Source organism: Dermochelys coriacea, chromosome 6 (genome assembly GCF_009764565.3).
Source record: "Dermochelys coriacea isolate rDerCor1 chromosome 6, rDerCor1.pri.v4, whole genome shotgun sequence".
NCBI classification, from domain to species: domain Eukaryota; kingdom Metazoa; phylum Chordata; order Testudines; family Dermochelyidae; genus Dermochelys; species Dermochelys coriacea.
Genome location: NC_050073.1, coordinates 76,985,316 through 77,003,385, shown reverse-complemented (window position 1 = coordinate 77,003,385; position 18,070 = coordinate 76,985,316). Strand labels below are relative to the sequence as shown.

Below are 18,070 nucleotides of genomic sequence, written 5' to 3'. Positions count from 1 at the left end.
CCGCATACTACAGACTTCCAGTAAAATGAGGGGATCTGGCTCGCTCGCTCTCCCTCCCCACTGAGCTCTCTCGAATATGTTTTCAGACCAAAATTGGAGTTGACTGCCCGTGGTCAGATACACGGGTCTGGGTGCCGATTCAAAACGAACTCATTGCCACAGATCCCTTCCTCCCCGCCCCCAGCACACACCGACACCCACTCACACTTCCCACGAACACAGGGACAGAAGTGAATTTTAACCTGCTGTTGGTAACTAATATAAAGACCGGCGTCGTTTATAGCACTCCGAGAGCCAGGGTGTGCCCCGTCACGGGGAGACTGGCAAGGCAAGTGCTTTTGCAGAGCAACGCTTCGCTCAGACGATTCCACAATATTTTATTCGGGACTCGAAGCGACGTTTTCTGACGGACGAAGGAGCTAGTTTAGTCGATTTTAAAGTTGTTTATTGTAATCATGGCAATCCGAGAAGTGACACCCTTTACATCTCCAGCCGCCCCACAACCTCCAGAGCTGCTTGGGCTGCAGCTGAACTGAGCCATGTACCAAGTTAGGGAAGGACTCAGATACCGTTTAAACCCGTTTCCCCCCACGCGTTCTGCGGCAGTCTTTCCTCTCTACGGTATCAAGGCGATTAACCAGTAACCTGTCTTAATCCCGGACAGCTGCCTGCTTGGGAGATGTTAAGACTATCCCCCCCCCCCTTTTTTTTTTTTTTTTGGTCCTTGGAATCATTTCGGGTCCAGATTTCAAGGCAGAATCTCAGGCTGGTCCAGTGGCCTCTTTGCCTTTATCTTCCAGACACTAGCAGGTTTGACAAAAGCAGACTCCCCTCCTCCCGATGGGCTCGTGTTTACACTCTAGACAGCCACTAACTCCTCCGAGCTCTTCCTCCCAACCCCCATCTCTCTTTCCCCCCCCCCAATTCTTTTTGCGTTGTTGTTCAAGAGGTAAAAGGGGGGGGGAGAGAGAAAGCGTTTGGTACCAGCACACTGTCTTATTCTGTCTTTGCACCGTGACCCCGCGGCTCCCAATTCATCACGTGTCCTTCTCCCGGACAGTTCCCCCACTTTGGCTGTCAGACGCGCCTCTTCATGTCACCTTCTTCCTCCAAAGATACCTGCTGGGGTAGAAAGAAAAGGAGGACTTGTGGCACCTTAGAGACTAACAAATTGATTTGAGCATAAGCTCTCGTGAGCTACAGCTCACTTCATCAGTGACAGAGCCCAGAAACAGCCACACGCAGTAACGCACTCTACACTGCACCGTCTGCCTCACGCCTGTGGCGAGCTCTCCTCAGCCCCCTCACCCCCCTGGCATTTTCCGGTAGCCAAAGAAAGATGATCCGGGAACCACTCTGAAGGGGAAACGTACCCATCTCCTGAGGCCCAGATGCTAAGCAGGTCTCCCATGGTCTCACTAGTTAGTACATTTTAGGGACAAATCGCCTTCTCCCGTCACCCTAAACATGAAAATAATCCAGACACTGAATCTGGATTAAGGGCTCTCTGTCGTTGCGGAAGAACTAAAAAAAGCAGAAATATGGAGCAGTACTTTGAAAAAGAACAGAACAAAATATACTCAGATGAATGGATTTCAAGATTCCCTGCTACAGCTAGTATTCAAAAAGAGTCGTCATCATCATTATTATTCGCAGCACAAGTTTAGCGAAATGAGGAAATCTGTTTAATCGGGTTATTAATCGTTTAAAACCCAGTAAATAAACTTACAATCTAAAAAGTACCATTGATGATTCACACCGTTTGGTAGATTTTAATTACAAGCTAAAGTAATATGTGCACGTCAAATTTGGCATTTTTAAAAATAAACAGGACTTGTAGGCCAAAACCCCGGTGAGTTACAGTGTTTAATAAAAAAGGAGTACTTGTGGCAGTGTTTAATAACTAACTGGGATCATTCCCGTGTCTATATATTAAAAAGCGTTGTGTTTCCGGAAGCAAAGAACCCGAATGTATGTTCTTAACATGTTCCTGTTGCAACTGCATGTCGATTTCGACATTCCCTTAACGACCATCCTACAGATGTGTGTAAAAGAAATGGATTATCTCCTATTTCTCTACAACTGTAATGTGATACACCTTCCTGCATTTTAGGGTACATCATTTGAGATAGATCTACAATTGCAACCCTCTTTGCAGACAGGAGACGAGATCTGTGCCGAATATACATTCAAGGATGTAATTCTTTCTCAGACAAATAATCAGATGTAATTCTTTCTTTCAAATATAATTAATGTTTTGATAGTGCATTTCTTCTGAGAAGTAGATCCACAAACACACACAACCTCGTATCGTGTGTGTTTGTACATTTGAAACAGGATTGTATAAAGAGCCTATATTGTGGATGATGCAGACACTGCTTTTTAAAGGGTTACACATAGACAGCCCTATTTATTACCTAAACTACTGGACGAACGGTGTAGGTGCGTATTACACAAAGCAAACATTTTGAAAACATTTTTTGTTAAAAATGAAAATGTTTCGAAAACATAAGAAGCCATTGTTTGTTTTCGGTTCTTTGTCAGGATCAATTCAGGGCTAGCAGAAAGTAGCAGAATGTTATGTTTGTGCCAGGCGTGTTGTTCTGTGAATAATGTGTCTTCCTTTTCTCGTGAGGAATTAATCTCTGAACCCTAGCTCCCATTGACCCCAATGGGTGCGCAGGAAACAGAGGAGAAGACCCTTACATGGTAGAGCTACACAGAGATTGGATTTTTGCAATCTGCATCATGCGGTGGCCAGGGTAAACTAATTATTTAAAACAATCGATGGAATCATAACATTCGAACACCGCGTTTGTCAAAGGATAGCTCACTGTATAGGATATTCTTCAGATTTCATTCCCTCAATCCTGTGTGATCGTATGGTGCATTAGTTATAAATGTTTGGGAAAAGGGTCGAACCTGATGCCATTGAAATCTATGGGCGTTTTGACAATGATTTCTACGGCACCGACCCAAGGTAAGTGTTATTGCGTTTAGGACAAGAAGGCAATTTATATACTTTCCTTAATACCTACAACATCCCTGCCTTCAGTACCAAATTATCCTGTTGAAATAAATCTAGAGTTTTAACTCAAAGTATAGAAATACCAGGCTGGAATCAACATGTGAAAATACTGTCATCAGGCCATCTGCATGTCCATACAAAAGATAAAAGGGCCAGATCCTGATCCCATTGATGTCACAGGCAAAATTTCCATGATATCAATGGACAGAGGATCAGGCCCCACATCTGTACTTATATGAATGCAAAATATATAGAGATATAAAGATATATATATAGTTGATCTGTATTAATCTAATTCTTCAAAAACTATTAAATAGAGACGTGTAACCTGGGAATTTAAAAACGGGTTTGATTTTCCATTTGGGTTGCTTTCAAGGATTCACTTTTATGATTCCTCTGAGTGGACCCGCACTTAGTATTTTCAAACCATATCCTGACTTCAGTAGGATTTCCAGGATCTGGCCCATGTGGGCCCACTTTGAAGGCGTTAGCTGCCGTAAAAATAAGCTTATGATGATGGTGATGCTGATTAATAATAAAGGTAAAAGTCCATTTGATTTTAATGAGAGGTTTTGTCTGAGTAAATAAGGGGGCTCTATTTGAAAAGCAGAGTAGAACTCTGAGCATCCCAAACATATGCAAACCTTTCAGTTTCTCCTGAGAATATCGGATGCTCTGAGTTATCTGGAGGTTATTTATATTGTAATTATTATTAATCATTATTAATTATTTTATTGTTAAATAAAATAATAATAATTAAAAATAATAAACACCTGCAATATTTCCCCCACCGTTTTTAGTCTCTATCTCTTTCCACAACGTTTTACTGACAGTTGTCTTCCTGGGAGCTGATGACTTGGATATTGAGTATTCACAAAGTGTCTATAGTTGAACATTGTAGTATTTCCATCTTACTTAAACCCAATTCCGGTACCTGCCTTTGCTAGAAAACCTGCCTGAAATGCAAACATCTCGCAAATGTTAATAGCTATAATTTTAGTTCAATACAGTGTTACCCACCTCAGTTATTAAGATCCAGTTAACCCCATGTTTACCTCGAATGATCTGTGAACAAACAAAAAAGTGGGAAAATATTTACCACATCGATCAGATAATCTCTAGTAAGATGTCAAAAATAAACTTGTTAACTTGTTCCGTAAGACAAAACCAAACCAAGAACCTTGATACCTTTACGTTTTGCAAATGGTCTTTTTGTTCAGTAAGGAGTGGACTAACATTAAAGAAGATCACACTTGCGTTCAGAAAATATTGTTATTTTTCTTTAATGGGGAAAATTGGACTCCCGCGACTTAGATCTGTGGTTTTTAGGACTGGGATGGAAATTGGACTGACACCACTTTGCACTTTAACAATCAGATTTCGTCAGGGTACAAGTTGTTTGTTTAACCCGACAGCTCCGTGCACCCCGTCGCACGCTTTACACACTCATTAAAACGATTATTCACGACCTGTCGAGTGTTTTCTAGTTCATTCACAGGAAAGACTTAACGCTATAAGATTCAAGAATATACCTTCAACTATACCAGAGAAAGAGAGCGGGGGAGATCATCTATGCGATCATCTGATGCGCTGGCATTTTACATCTACAAGTTGCAAGAAAGCAGTTGTTCAAAGTCAAAAAGCACTAATATTTTTAGATTGCGATATGACAGCTAGGCAGGATCATAAACAAAGGATCCCACATTGGTTTAATTTCCCAACCTTTAGAACAGTATTGATATTATAATGCTTACCCTTAAACACTCTTCTGACAAACAGGAAAATTACCTACAGATGTTAATGACAGATTTGGGGTAGATAAATTGAAACACAGCTTGGGAAACGTATGAATTCACCGTCTATGCAAAATAAATAATTCCTTCTTGTCATAGAGTCAGATTCCAAGGCCAGAAGGCACCACTGTGGTCATCTAGTCTGACCTTCTGTACAACAGAGGCCATAGAACTCCCCCCCCTTCCCCCCAAAAAATGCCGTGTGTGTGTGTGTGTGTGTGTGTGTGTGTGTGTGTGTGTGTGTGTAAATCCAATCTTGATTTAAAAATGGCCAGTGATGGAGAATCCACCATGACCCTTGGTAAATTATTCCAACGGTTAATTATCTTTACCATTAAAATGTTTTGGCTCCTTTCTTATTGTCGAGAATGATGATCTGATGACTACCACAGGAATAATTCCTCCTCAGTGACTACGGTTTTGCACTGCTTCTTTACAGCTTTCCTTAACGATAGAGTGGAATAGGTATTTGTGAGCGGAATAATATTGCCGTTTGTAATATTATCATTCCTGAATTATAGGAAAGTATAGCAAACATGGCTGAAACGTCACTGTATCTCCCGAAACAGTCGCAAAAGAAGGTGCTATTGTATCTTAATGTTCATTGAAAATGTAGATTTAAAAAAAATCCATTTCAATCTATGATGCTCCCATTATTGAAATATTGAGTTCACAGGAATAGCCTCAACACCTTTTTAATATATTAAAACATGAAGACGCAAAGGTATTTAAAGCATCTTGTCACTATATCGTACGACTGTGATATCTTAATGCAGATTTTTTAAAAATCAGCCGATGTCTGATTTATATATTCATATAACCCTAGATTCTAAAATTCTATCTGTTAGAAAACTCCAGAGGCTACTGTATTGCTAGGATCATATTTAGACTTAAAGGAAGGGAGAGAGTGGGGAAATAAAACCGAAGTATAATTCCCGTGTAATGTCTTCAGTTCCACCAAACCATTTATTTAAAAGGGTTATTTTTTAAATAAAAAAGTATCTAAACATAATTTATCTTTATTTCAAAGCAAAAACCCTGAATGCAACAAGAGGTTTTAATCTGAAACGGGTTCCTAGTTGCTCCAAAAGCAAGCATGTATAAGTAATTTGTTAAATTTATTGGATTGCAATAATCCACTATCAAGTTTGCTAAAAATGGATCTGTCAAGTGTTTTTTCCCGGTATAAGCTCTTTCTTTCAAACCAACTTGGTATAATAATCAGGAGACAAAGAAACCGAAATATGTAAGTAAATACCTAAACCTCTGGATAAATAAACACACTAATCAATAGGAAGCAAGCCAACATTTGTCTTATTGATGAAGAGACAATCGATTTTGCTGTTCCAACTTACAATCTGCAGTATCCATATTTAATTATTAGAAATTTTTAACTCCACTGATTTAATCATCAAAATAGTGTTAATAACTCCTACCCTTCCACCTTGTCATAAATGATATTCATGATCTGACAAAAAAGGTGGCTTTCCGATTTTTCCAGAAGTAGACAACTTTACCAAAATAGAACAAGCAGCTCTGGAAATAACAACATGATTAGTTAATGCCGATTTATGAATTTTCATGCTGAAAATGTACCCCAATATTTACAATAAGAATATCTTCCCAAAGCAGTGGAATGTATTTCTTTTAAAAGATCATTGACACTTTAGTTCAATGCAATTTTGATACGGTTCACGTGTGTTTCCCATTAATTCATAACGTTTGATAACAAAAATACAATTTCCATTTCATGTCACTGAGATTCTCCCTTCAAGACGCACACACAGTGGAAGTGCATTCAGAAGAACAAAATTAGGTTTTCTAACCACTATAGCATTTGAAAATCAGCTACAAGCCATAGCATGAAAAAATATTAGTTATTATCTGATACATTAATCAGATCTGCATTTATTCCCTTGAACAGATTCCTCTAATAATCTGTCAACATATAATTGTTTCAGCTTTTGTTTAGTTAACATATTCAGTTAAAGAGTCTCCTTGGTGGAACTGACACGCCTGTTTGGAAGTGTGTGTGTATGTGTGTGTGTGTGTGTGTGTGTACACACCTAGGGAGAAAAAGGAGGGTAATGCCATCTTTGCTATAACATCACTGAGATTTTTATCTGAAAAATCGGGGTGTGTATTACTCGTATTAAATTCTCGAAAATATTGTAGCCATTTGGATAACGCGAATTTCAACAGCAGGGTTTAACTATTTACATGCGGATACAATTTTTTTTAAAAAAGGTTTGAGCCTCTCGTTGAATACACTGAAAAATTATGTGACTTTTTTTATGTGCAGATCCTAACAAGATTTCTTGGCCGTTAAAGGCAATCTTATCTGCCATTGTATATGAGGAATATAATAGATCATTTAACCTTAAATACCCTCTATCAGATCATTTCTGGGTGGACTTTCTGGCCCCACTGAAGTCAGCCGGGAATTTAGCCAAGGTCTCGCCTATAGAATTCAACTTTTCCGACTCAGAATCCCGAGAAAAACCGTCGGAGCTCCACCAACTCCTGTTCCACAAGACTTCGTCAGATCCGAAGGAAAAGAACGTCTCTTTTCACAGGCTCATGTCACCGTGCAAAGGATATCTACTGAATGCAGTGCAACAGAAAATAAAACCAACATTTTGGTTTTGGACCCGTCGGGTCCCTGCCTTCTTTGCAGTTCCAAAGCCCCATTGACCTGAATGAGTCAGATTCGCTTGAATGAGGAATGAACTTAATATCAGTCTTAACATTAAGCAGCAATTTTCAGTTAACTTTATTGGGGTTATTTACTAATATTTTTAGTGCAGGATGACAAATGTAAGATTTTTTTTCAGCCTCATGTGTGACTGTATATCCTAAATTAATTAAATCCTTTTGCTAGAATTAAGAACAGCTCGACATAAACAGAAGGAATCCTATTTTAAGTATTGTAATGTGTCCTGGCACTCATCCACAGAATTATTAGTAATTAATTTATTATTATTTATTATTATTATTATTAATAGTATATCTCCACCTTGCTCATTGATAATAGAAAAAAATGCTTCCTATTTTATTTGATAACCTTGGCGAGGAAATTATATGTATACACCATTAAGATGTTTTTGATAATCCTTTCGTTAAATTAAAACACTGACATCTGTAACATTTCTCCAGTGTTTTATTGAGGTGACTTGCTCATATGCATTGATATTATACTGTGTTCTGTTAAATGGCATTGTAAAAGGGGCAAGAAGGTAGTTGCTTGGGTTCTGTGCTTTAATACACGATTCTCATATTGTTGAGAGCTCACAGGAAAAATACAACACGACCCGTCCCCAGCTGCGGTCACCGAATGGTATGTATCGTTACAGCAAATGTAAACTTTGCCTGAGAAGCAGATCAGCCGAATTATTGTAAGTCATTGCCAAATTGGTGAGGAACAGGAAAGAGAAAGGGGCAAAATCCTTTTAAAAATGTCTACCACAGGGAAAACACAGTTTTATCAACTGGCAGATAAAGTGCTGAGATCTGAAACAGGCACTGTGTAAACACTAAGGATGACTTTTTTTTTTTTTAATGGCTTTGCTCTATAGTCATTTTCTCTGGCACCTGAAAATCGAACCTGTATGTGTGTGACAAGCAAGGAACTCCAGCTCTCCTGTTTGACAAGAGCGCCCTCACCTTGCTGCTTTGAGAGCAGCTCCCAGGCACGGCAGACTCCTCACTGCTCACGTTGTATCTGAGGACGGCAAGCGTAGCATATCCATCTCGATAGCTATATCTATATACCTCTCGATCTAACCATCTGCGGCTATCCCTATTGCTGTCTCTCTAACAGCAGCTTTGCACTGGATGTACGACCGAGATAGCTGTAGTGACCGATAGAAGCATATCGATATAAGCACCAATATATAAACCTATAGATTTCTAAATCCAAACTCATTTGGAAAGAAATCAACAAATGTTTTATTTATACCTTACGGAACCAATTTAATCTATAGGCAGGTTTCTGCCAAACTGTCAACAATTTGTCAACTCTCTTGAAAGCTAAGTCATGCTTTGTATATAAATTTCCCCAGAAAACGAACTGTACACGGCTTCCATTTCCTGCAATGCGAATGGGGAGATCCACCCCTCAATACTTCATTACCATTTGCTCTAATTACCTTCAGCCGGTGTCTTATCTCATTGCGTTTTGGTAACTTAAATTGGTGTATTAAAAATTATTTTCATGAGATTACAAATTGCGGAACAAGGGAATTAAAATCATTAATAGAGTCGGGCAAGGTGTATTGTTCTTTCCCCCCAACCGTTTCGAAGGCATAAAAGCCAGAACTTCAGTCAGTCTAGAAGCAGGGTTTTTTTTCCCCCTGGAGATATGATCAAGTTTGTCAAATCCATAGATCGAGCAGTACAATACTGTCACCACCCTCTCGTTTTACAAAGTATACCACCTAAGTAGATTAAAATCTCAATATCTCTGGCACGCAGGGGCACAGCATTTTAGGGCGGGGGAAGACGAGCAGAAATGCCTTGATCTATTATAAAATAAAATAAAACAAAAACCCCTCAAACTCTAGAGTGGAGCTTGAAATTGTCAAGTGATTCATTCTCCATTTCTGGGGGCAAGCGTTTGCCTGCTGGTATATCCAGAGGAAAGGAGATGCTAGTTTTATATACATTATTTTAAAAGTCTCCATCTTTGTTCTCACATAATTTTTGGCAAGAGTAGCTTCCTGTGCGTTTTAGAAACTTAACAATATTTTCACTATACCCGAAAGGCGTATATTCCCCCCCCCCCCCGCCCCGAAAAACCTATCTCTATTTGTAAAACCCAAAAGTTAAATGTTGTTATTTTATATTTTGTTTTTTAGAAACACAGTCCACCCCCACCTCCCCTCCAGCACACACACCGAAACGGCATCTATTACTAAGACTTCGATTAAATAGCAACTTTAATTCTGGAAGAGGAAAGCCCGTATTAAATTGTTCATACTAAAGCACACTTCTACTTTATGGTGAGATCGAAAAGATAAATCACGGTTCCAAGATCTACGTGTAAATATTGCTGATATCAGTGAGCACAGCCGTTTTACGAGTGCAGAGGAATAAAATGTACACTCACCAAGTCTGCACGAAAAAGTATCGCCACCACCCTGGCATCCTTTCTTTTCTTGCAGGTACAGGTAGTTCTGCCCAGCGTCTTAAAAAGCCAAACAAAACACGGCACATGTGTCACTTCCTTGGCTTTAGTCCTCTTAACTAGAGAAAGAAATAATGTTAAAAATAAACTCATAGATTTTCTGGCAGAATTTATAAAATAATGAAGAAATGTGCAGCTTACCTGGTTAAACTTAAAGGGGGGGGAGGGAAGGAAGAAGAGGAACAATCCTAACTTTGGGCACAAACAGTTCAGATGTCACCGGTGTTTTTTTTAAACTATACTTCAGTCGTGCAGGCGAGCTGGTTATTATTCGGGTTGTGGAAAATAGTATGTGTAGACAGAAGTCTGTCATGTATTTTAATTCGCATCACAGGGATCTGCCTGTAGGGAGAAGTAGTGGAGGTTTTCTTTAACTTCACCTACCCTGCCGGCGGGAAGGCTTGTTGAGATTGCTGGACAGGTTTTCTTTCTGGAGGGTCCCATCTGTCTGGAATAAACTGCAGTGGAGTTGAGGGCAGGTTCTCCGGTGAGGTAGGAATATGCAGGAACTCCGCCCTCTGGGGACAGCCACACAAACCCAGCAGAACAGCCACAGCCAGCCCTAAAACCTTTAATGATCTTCACCTTCACCTTTTGCTAACCCAGTTCTCCACCACTTTTTGACCCGTTTACCCTGGCACCTTCACCACAGGAAAACATTCTTCAAAACAAGAGCATTGGACATACAAATCTGCCCAGAAGCTATTGTGAAAAATTATATAGATAATAAATTGTATATTTCTATATATGTGTATATATATTTTATATATTCTCTAAGTATATAAAGAATATCTATGTATATATAGTAGTGTATATATAGTAGCGTATATAAGACAGAGAGCATATATAAGGGTTTATCTTCGCTTCTATATGGTTAACTCTGTGTTCCTATATGAATATAGATTTAAATATATGTACCTATAGATTCTTCTGTCCTTAGGAAAATATTATGACCAATAAAATAATACAAACACTAAAAATAACAATGGATCTTATTCAACATCGACTCTGCCAAGGCAAAACTCTCATTGAGTTCAGCTATGGAGTAACTGGAATTCAATGAAATTTGCCTGAGGAAGGGGTAAGTGCTGCCTGAGTCTAATCGCATAACGGGTGGTGAGGAGGTGAAGAAAATCCCCTTTGAATACTTTCGGACATAAACCTTAATCATCATGCAAAAGGGGTCACAAGGAGCACAATACACTCCTATCAAAACTTGTACAGGGGTCAGACATTTTTTAAAGGTATCATCCAAATAACCGTCGAATTTAGGGAAGGTTATATCATCCTTTTTAACATGTAAATGATTTTGGCTCATATTTGTTCTACATAACACTTAGGATTTGAATGAAGCCAATTTATGGTATATAAAATATGTTAGAGAAATATAAAATATTTTAAAGAAAATATCGAAATTAAACGAGGACGCTCGCTTAATGCTTCACTATAAATTTGGGCTGTGTTTTCTACTCATATCAGAGCTCATTACCACTCAATCATTTACTCAATCAAGTAAAAATACACTTGAAAATTTATTTAATATGAACTATACCGACAAGTGCAATAATCCCAAACACAAACCAGAAAAATAGCAGTAGCTTCCTAATTCTAAAAAAATCCATAAACAATATGAATAAGGAAACGCCAACAAAGGCCCCTAGTATGGCTTGACACGTGATAAATAATTTTAAAAAAAATCAGTAAAAGTTCTTAAAAGTTCGACGTCAGACTTCACATGTCAAGAGTTTATGGAAACAATATCCGATCACATAATTATTTGCTTGAAGGATAAAAAAAATGCCTTAAATTCCCTACCAAACTGTCATATGTATGTGTGAAAAGACATCTTGAACGAACAAAAGGTTTAACTTGTAGGGTGGGAAGGAGGTAAATCCAAGACAAATTTTGGGCCTTAATAGGCCTGTTACAATATAGTACTACGTTAGCACTTTGCTTTCCAAAGACATTTTCATCCCTGGTCATATTTATATGGTAACTTGAGTAAACTCCCAAATCAAACGTATTCCTCTCCCCCGCTTCAATGGGAAGAGAAAAAGTCAACAAGACCTGAATCGCTTAAGGCAGCAGTTTATCACTGAACTTTAAGTAAAGCATAAAGAGTGAGTGCTTGTTTAAACCCTGACTTTTGGAAGCATATATAAAAATACAGTTGTAACACCTTTTACCAGAATTATTATCCATTGCGTTTATCTAATTAATGAGTATTAACCCACGAAAAACATTGACAGGGCGAGATTATGCTTTCAACCGATCTGGCTTCTATTTTCAATCTTCAATACATTATCGGCGTTTTCGAGGGCGGTGGGGGGGGGATTGCACATGGAATAACACCTTAAATTCGTGCTATTGAATTTCCCACAATATGCAACCAATTGCAAGTGTTAAAATAATAAATCATGTACTTTGTCAGCTGCAACAGATGCCATTCTTTTAATTTACTTAGGTAAAAATATACCTAACGGAGACTCCACGTTTTAACAGTTTAAACTCACACAGATGTTTTTCTGATCAAGTGCAGTTTCAGATTCGATTGTTTCGAGGTCTTTTTATTTTTAGTTGTTGCGATCAATTATTCTTTGCTGCTTCAATTTAAATTGCAAGAGAGTGAAGCATTTGGGGGAGGGCTTCAAAGAGGTATCAACACTTTATACTAAAACAAAGCAACCTTTTCCTTCCTGTTATGATTCATCTGAATTGCTGAATTTAGACTGGAAGCTAAGAATATCAGCGATTTCTCTCCATCTCCCCATATGTGCAGAGCTTGCTGTCCCATCTCCCCCTTAACCTTTCACTCCTCTCTCTTCCCTACAGATTTGCTTGCATCTGCTTGTTTAATTCTTATTTTCAGAAGATCTTTTTTTTCCTCTGTCCCAGTGTCGTCAATATTCTGGTTTTAAGAATTTAGGTTTGCTGTTACTCCTTCCCCCTGCACCCCTCAGTCTTTTAAGATCAACTCTTTAAAGTGTTTGCCGATAACATCTCCGGGATAGAGATTATTTTTCATTGGGCCTATTGTGAGAAGTAGCCGGCTTATTGCATTACTGCAGAACACATTTCAGACTATACAATTGTAACAAATGAACAACTTGTCTTCCACGGACTCACTGCGGGATCCAATTAGTTCGTAAACCTTTTTGCACAAGTTTTCTAATTATTTTCAAGAGTTGCGGCTTTCATAGGATTTCTTAAACTCATCAAGAAACTGATTCTTTTTAGGATCAAGTACTGCACAAGAAAGTAGTAGCATTTCCCCCCTTAAAGCAAAAGGCTCAATTCTCCATCAAATGAAAGATACTTACGTACGTACGTTTTTATATGCTAGTGGGCTTCCAGTGAATATTTATCGCTGGAGGGCAGAAGGTGCAAAAGATTCATTTTAGTGCTTCACATTTAAACTAATAATTATTTTTGAAAATATGAAACATTGCTATGCAATCCATTACAACATGTGACCACTTCAACATTACCTTTCACTGTAATATACGGCAACTTCAGCACATCTTTATTAGACTCTTTAACCGCAGTGGGGGAGGGGGGATGGAGGGAGGAGGAACACCCAAAGGAACAACATATGCTGACTGATAACTATGAATACTTTTACACATATTTTAAGCAAATGTGTTTGAAGCATTAAAAGTGTATATGCTTCCTGAACCGTCTCCCACCCCCCCTTAAGGAAAGGATTGTCGTTTTATATGTATACACAATGTATTACATCTAGCTATATCTATCCATATATAAGCCAAACACGAAATTAAACACCTTATACAAAATATATAGAAATGTAAACCATTTATATGTTCCCAATTGACTTAAAAATAAAATTAACTCTTTCAGAAGAATTATTCCTTGAATTAGTTTTGGAAAATTATCACAAAGTTATATATATATATAGTACATATATATGTACTGGGTATATTTAAATTATCTCTTTTATACACATACATTTACATAAGCTCAAGATGTAACGTCTGTGACACCTCTAATTTGATAGATAGTATAGTAACTAGGGCCATGTCGTACTAACAGTTTTTAAGCAGGACTCCCCATTGAAGTCAATGGGGAATTCTGATTAAAAAAGAAAAAAAAAATCTAGTGGTCTTAGCTTTAGATTAAATCGCCTGCTACTTTAAAAATATAATGTAGATTTAAAAAAAAATACAACGTGAATTGAGAAAAAAAGGAGCATGTGAAAAATGGGGGTCTACCTATCTAGCACTTTGAATTCCCTATAGCTTTAATGCCTTTTGCATATTAATTCTATTTAATAAAAGAGACAAAAAACTATCAAGTATATATGAATTTAGCCTATTTTTTTATTTCTGTGTGTTCATAGTAAACATTTTTGTAAGTGACAAACACGGGCATATGACCACAGTATCACAATCAAGAAATTTTAAGACGACATTAACAATCACTCAAATTTATGCGGCATTTGCGCAACACAGGTTACATATTTGCAAGGTTTACCTATAAGTACAATAGGTATTAACATTTCACTACATTTAGAAAAAAATAAAGGTGACCTGTTAGTGACCACATACATCAAAATATACACAACACAAACTGAAGGCAATCATTAATTTTGTCCCCTTCTGATTCATTTGAACGGGCAGTGCTGCAAGCTGAAACAATGTTGTTGTTGGTTTAAATTACTTCGGACATTGAGTGCATTTTCTAAAACCCAATCTTTGGTCTAAAAGTAAACAAAAATCAAAAAATCAGCTCAATAAAGAAAAGGACAAAATAATCAATGGCCAAAATGTAGTTCTTGGGCATCTTTTACTATTACTTCTGCTTAAATACAAATTACATTTTTAATTTTTTCATTGTTTTAATAAATTTAGTATTTTTTCAAGGTCTGCATCCACCAACATATCCATGATAACTTATAATACTGCAAACATGGAAAATCTGGAGGTTTTTAGTGATAGACTTGTCATATTTGAATAAAAATTGCAAAGCAGTCACTATTTAGATACACATTCTACTATAATTTTGACTTCCAAACTTCATAGTCTACAATGTCATCTCCCCACATTGCACCTTGCTGACATTCCTCACCTTGTTGGAATAATAAACAACCCTAAAGACTGAACAAACGTACAGAAAATGGGGGACTTAATAAAAAATACCTGGACTTTTTTGTTTTTCTTTTAAGTATCATTTACAATGCAAATGTGTAAAATGTTCACTTACAGTCTGGTCCCATGGATGTTAATGTATTAAAGGGTTTGAAGAAGACCCCTGATTCTGATGTGTGAAATAATCAGAAAGTCCCCCGGAAAGTCCTGTTGTAAAACTTGGCAAAGAAGGTCTTAAGGACTCACAAGGGAGAGTGGAGGGCGCCTGTGGAGACGTGGAGGAGGAGGCTGCCCTGGCCGTCATTGAAGTGCTGCTTTGAGAAGTCATTGAAGGGTGAGGAACATGGGGGAAAAAGTAACTTGTCTGTCCTGCTAGAAGGTTTACAGAGCAAGGGTTTAGGGAATAGGTGCCAGAGCAAGGGACTGACAAGCCACATGGCACTGAGGCGGCCAGAGCTGCTGCTGTGAGGTGATGAGTGGCATAAGGTATCTCTCCATTGACTAGTCTATCAACACTTAACCCATTAGACGTGGAAAAGGAGTGGTTGTTTCCCAAAGAGTTTTGAGTCAACACTGAACTGTAGGGCATGGGGTGGCTGGGGTAGGCGGACGTGGTCCCATTGTAACTCAAAGTGCTGCTGGCCCGGGGGTGGTGCAGGGAGAGGAAAGGGGACATAGGCCAATACAAAGATCCAGCCCTATCCATGAATGTCAGTCCGGTGGAGGTGAGCCGAGCGCCTCGCTTGAAAGCCAGCTTGGCCCGGGAGGTGGTGGATCTCCGGCGGAGCTTGCCCGTGGTTCCCCCGATGAAGACGTCGTCGCTGGAAGGGTCCAACATCCAGTAGTTCCCTTTGCCCGGGTCGTCGTAGTGGCGGGGCACCTTGACGAAGCACTTATTGAGGGAGAGGTTGTGGCGGATGGAGTTCTGCCAGCCCTGCTTGTTCTCCCGGTAGTAGGGGAAGTTCTTCATGATGAACTCGTAGATGCCGTTGAGGGTGAGGCGCTTCTCGGGGCTCTGCCGGATGGCCATCATGATCAGCGCGTTGTAGCTGAACGGGGGCTTCTCGTACTTGCCGTTCTTCTTCTCCCCTTCCTTGCCGCTCTCCCCTTCCTTGCCCCCCTCCGCCGCCCCCTTCTTCTCCTCCGCCGCCGCTTTCTCCTTCTCCTCCAGCTCCGCGGCTGCCGCGGCCGAGCCCGGCTCCCCCTTGCCCGGCAGGATCTCCTTGGCCACCTCCAAGGTGCCGGAGGTGGTGGCCGCAGCCGCCGCTGCCACCGCCACCACGGGGGGCTGCAGGAGGAGCTGGCTCTTCTCCTCTTCCTCCTCCTCGGCCGGGGCAGCTCGCTGGGGCTGGGGCTGGGGCTGCTGCTGCGGGTGGTGGTGGTGGTGGTGGTGGGGGTGGTGATGGTGGTGGGGGTGGTGGCTGTTGTGGTGGTGGCTGTGGCTGCTGTGGCTGCTGTCGCTCTGGACGGCTTCGGGCACCAGGCTGTTAATGCTGAAGGAGGATTTCGGCAGCATTTTCACTTCCTTCCTATCTCCCATGTCCAACATCACACACTAGTCGCGGGGCAGGGGGGGGGGAAGTTGCGGCGAGGCGGCGGCACCCCGGGCTGGAGCAGCAGCAGGGCAGTCGGACCGCAGTCGCAGGCGCAGGCGCTGGCAAGGCATGTAGCAAGCACGGGAGCCGCCGGGGAGGGAGGAGGAAAAACAAACCCCGATCCCCGCTCGGAGCCCCGGAGCGCACTCACAGCCCCGCTCCGCACTCCTGCATGGTGCCCGGTCCCCCCGCTTCCACCAGAGCCGGGGGGTGCGGGGGGGGGGGGACAGCGGCAGCCGGGCGGGTCGGCGGCGGAGAGCAGCAGAGGCAGCTATAGAGACAGCTTTAGCCACAATTAATTTCCGAGCTACAGGCACACGCTAGGGCTGTAAAAAAATTTGTGCTTTAACCTTTTCCACCGGCCGCCCAATCAGAAACCTCGGCGTGCCGGAGCGTCTCTCCCGCCGCCAGCCAATCAGGACTCCCCTCTCCTCCCCTTCCCTCGCCCCTTCTCTCTCCTCCTCCTGCGGGCCCCCCCCCCAGCCCCCCGCCGCGCAGGGATACCAGGGGAAGGACGCATTGCCGCGGAGGCTTACCTTTCTCCTTCCTCCCTCTCCCCGACACGCCACTCTTCTTAAACCAACATCTCCCCATCCCAGTGTATTGGATCATTTTAGTTTTGTACTTCAGTATTTTTTATAAGCGATTAAAGTTTGCTTCCACCCCCCCCCCTTTTTGTTTTTTTTTTCAAGGCGAAGGAAGTGAGAGGTTGGGAGAGGGGGCAGGAGAAGGCCATGGTGGTAGTGCTGGGAGAGGAGAGGTACTACTTTGCGGAGCCGGGCACGGTCTCTCGGAGCCGTGTATTCTTGTAGGCCCCTTGTGTTGATTAGCGTTTACTTTTGGAAAACATCAGTTTTAAGGGACCGATATTTTTGGAGCTTGCTTTAGAAGCACGTTTGGGGAGGGATTCTTCCCCTCCCCCCGGGTGTGTTTGTTCTGCTCTGTTGGTTTTATGTCGCAGGGGGCTGTATCTTTGCGGGGGGGGGGGGGGAGAAGGAAAGATTTACTTACAACCCTCCTTGCGTCTCGGTCCTCTCCCGGGAAAGCGGGGATAATAGGACGTGATCTTGATCCAGGGGCACTCGGGGTCCTGCACATCGGCCCTTCGGGGAAGAAACGAGCAGCGGCTACTTCCACCCAGTTATGGTGCACTTGACAAGCTCAGCCGTTCGGGCCATTGCTCTCTTGTTTGTTAATCTCCGAAATGTGTGAGTTAAAAGGATGGGGGGAGGGAAGATAAAAACAAGGTGGTGGTGGGGGGGGGGGCGGGGAGATAAGGCTGAAAATAATGCACGTTGTAAGGATTTGCCTGTAATCTCCTCTCTTCTGAATTTCATTCTCTGCGCCTTATTGCCACTTTAAAG

General features: G+C 41.0%; 1 protein-coding gene and 1 long non-coding RNA gene across 4 annotated transcripts; both read right to left on the bottom strand.

Moving 5' to 3' along the window:
* Nucleotides 1–213: 213 nt before the first annotated feature.
* Nucleotides 214–17,852, bottom strand: LOC119856620. 3 transcript variants are annotated; one of them, XR_006282113.1, is made up of 4 exons: nucleotides 17,718–17,852; nucleotides 9,929–10,065; nucleotides 4,049–4,093; nucleotides 214–1,122 (listed from the first exon to the last, which is right to left on the bottom strand). It is a non-coding gene; the product is annotated as an uncharacterized LOC119856620 (long non-coding RNA). The 3 variants fall into 3 exon arrangements; XR_005293374.2 differs by lacking the exon at nucleotides 17,718–17,852 and adding an exon at nucleotides 10,148–10,653 and having other exon boundaries at nucleotides 218–1,122; XR_006282112.1 differs by lacking the exon at nucleotides 17,718–17,852 and adding an exon at nucleotides 10,391–10,635 and having other exon boundaries at nucleotides 414–1,122.
* Nucleotides 14,322–17,043, bottom strand: FOXG1 (forkhead box G1). The gene is made up of 2 exons (XM_038408105.2): nucleotides 15,227–17,043; nucleotides 14,322–14,723 (listed from the first exon to the last, which is right to left on the bottom strand). Exon 1 carries the CDS (start codon nucleotides 16,658–16,660, stop codon nucleotides 15,245–15,247), a length of 1,416 nt encoding a protein of 471 aa, XP_038264033.1. The 5' UTR covers nucleotides 16,661–17,043; the 3' UTR covers nucleotides 14,322–14,723; nucleotides 15,227–15,244.
* Nucleotides 17,853–18,070: the final 218 nt, after the last annotated feature.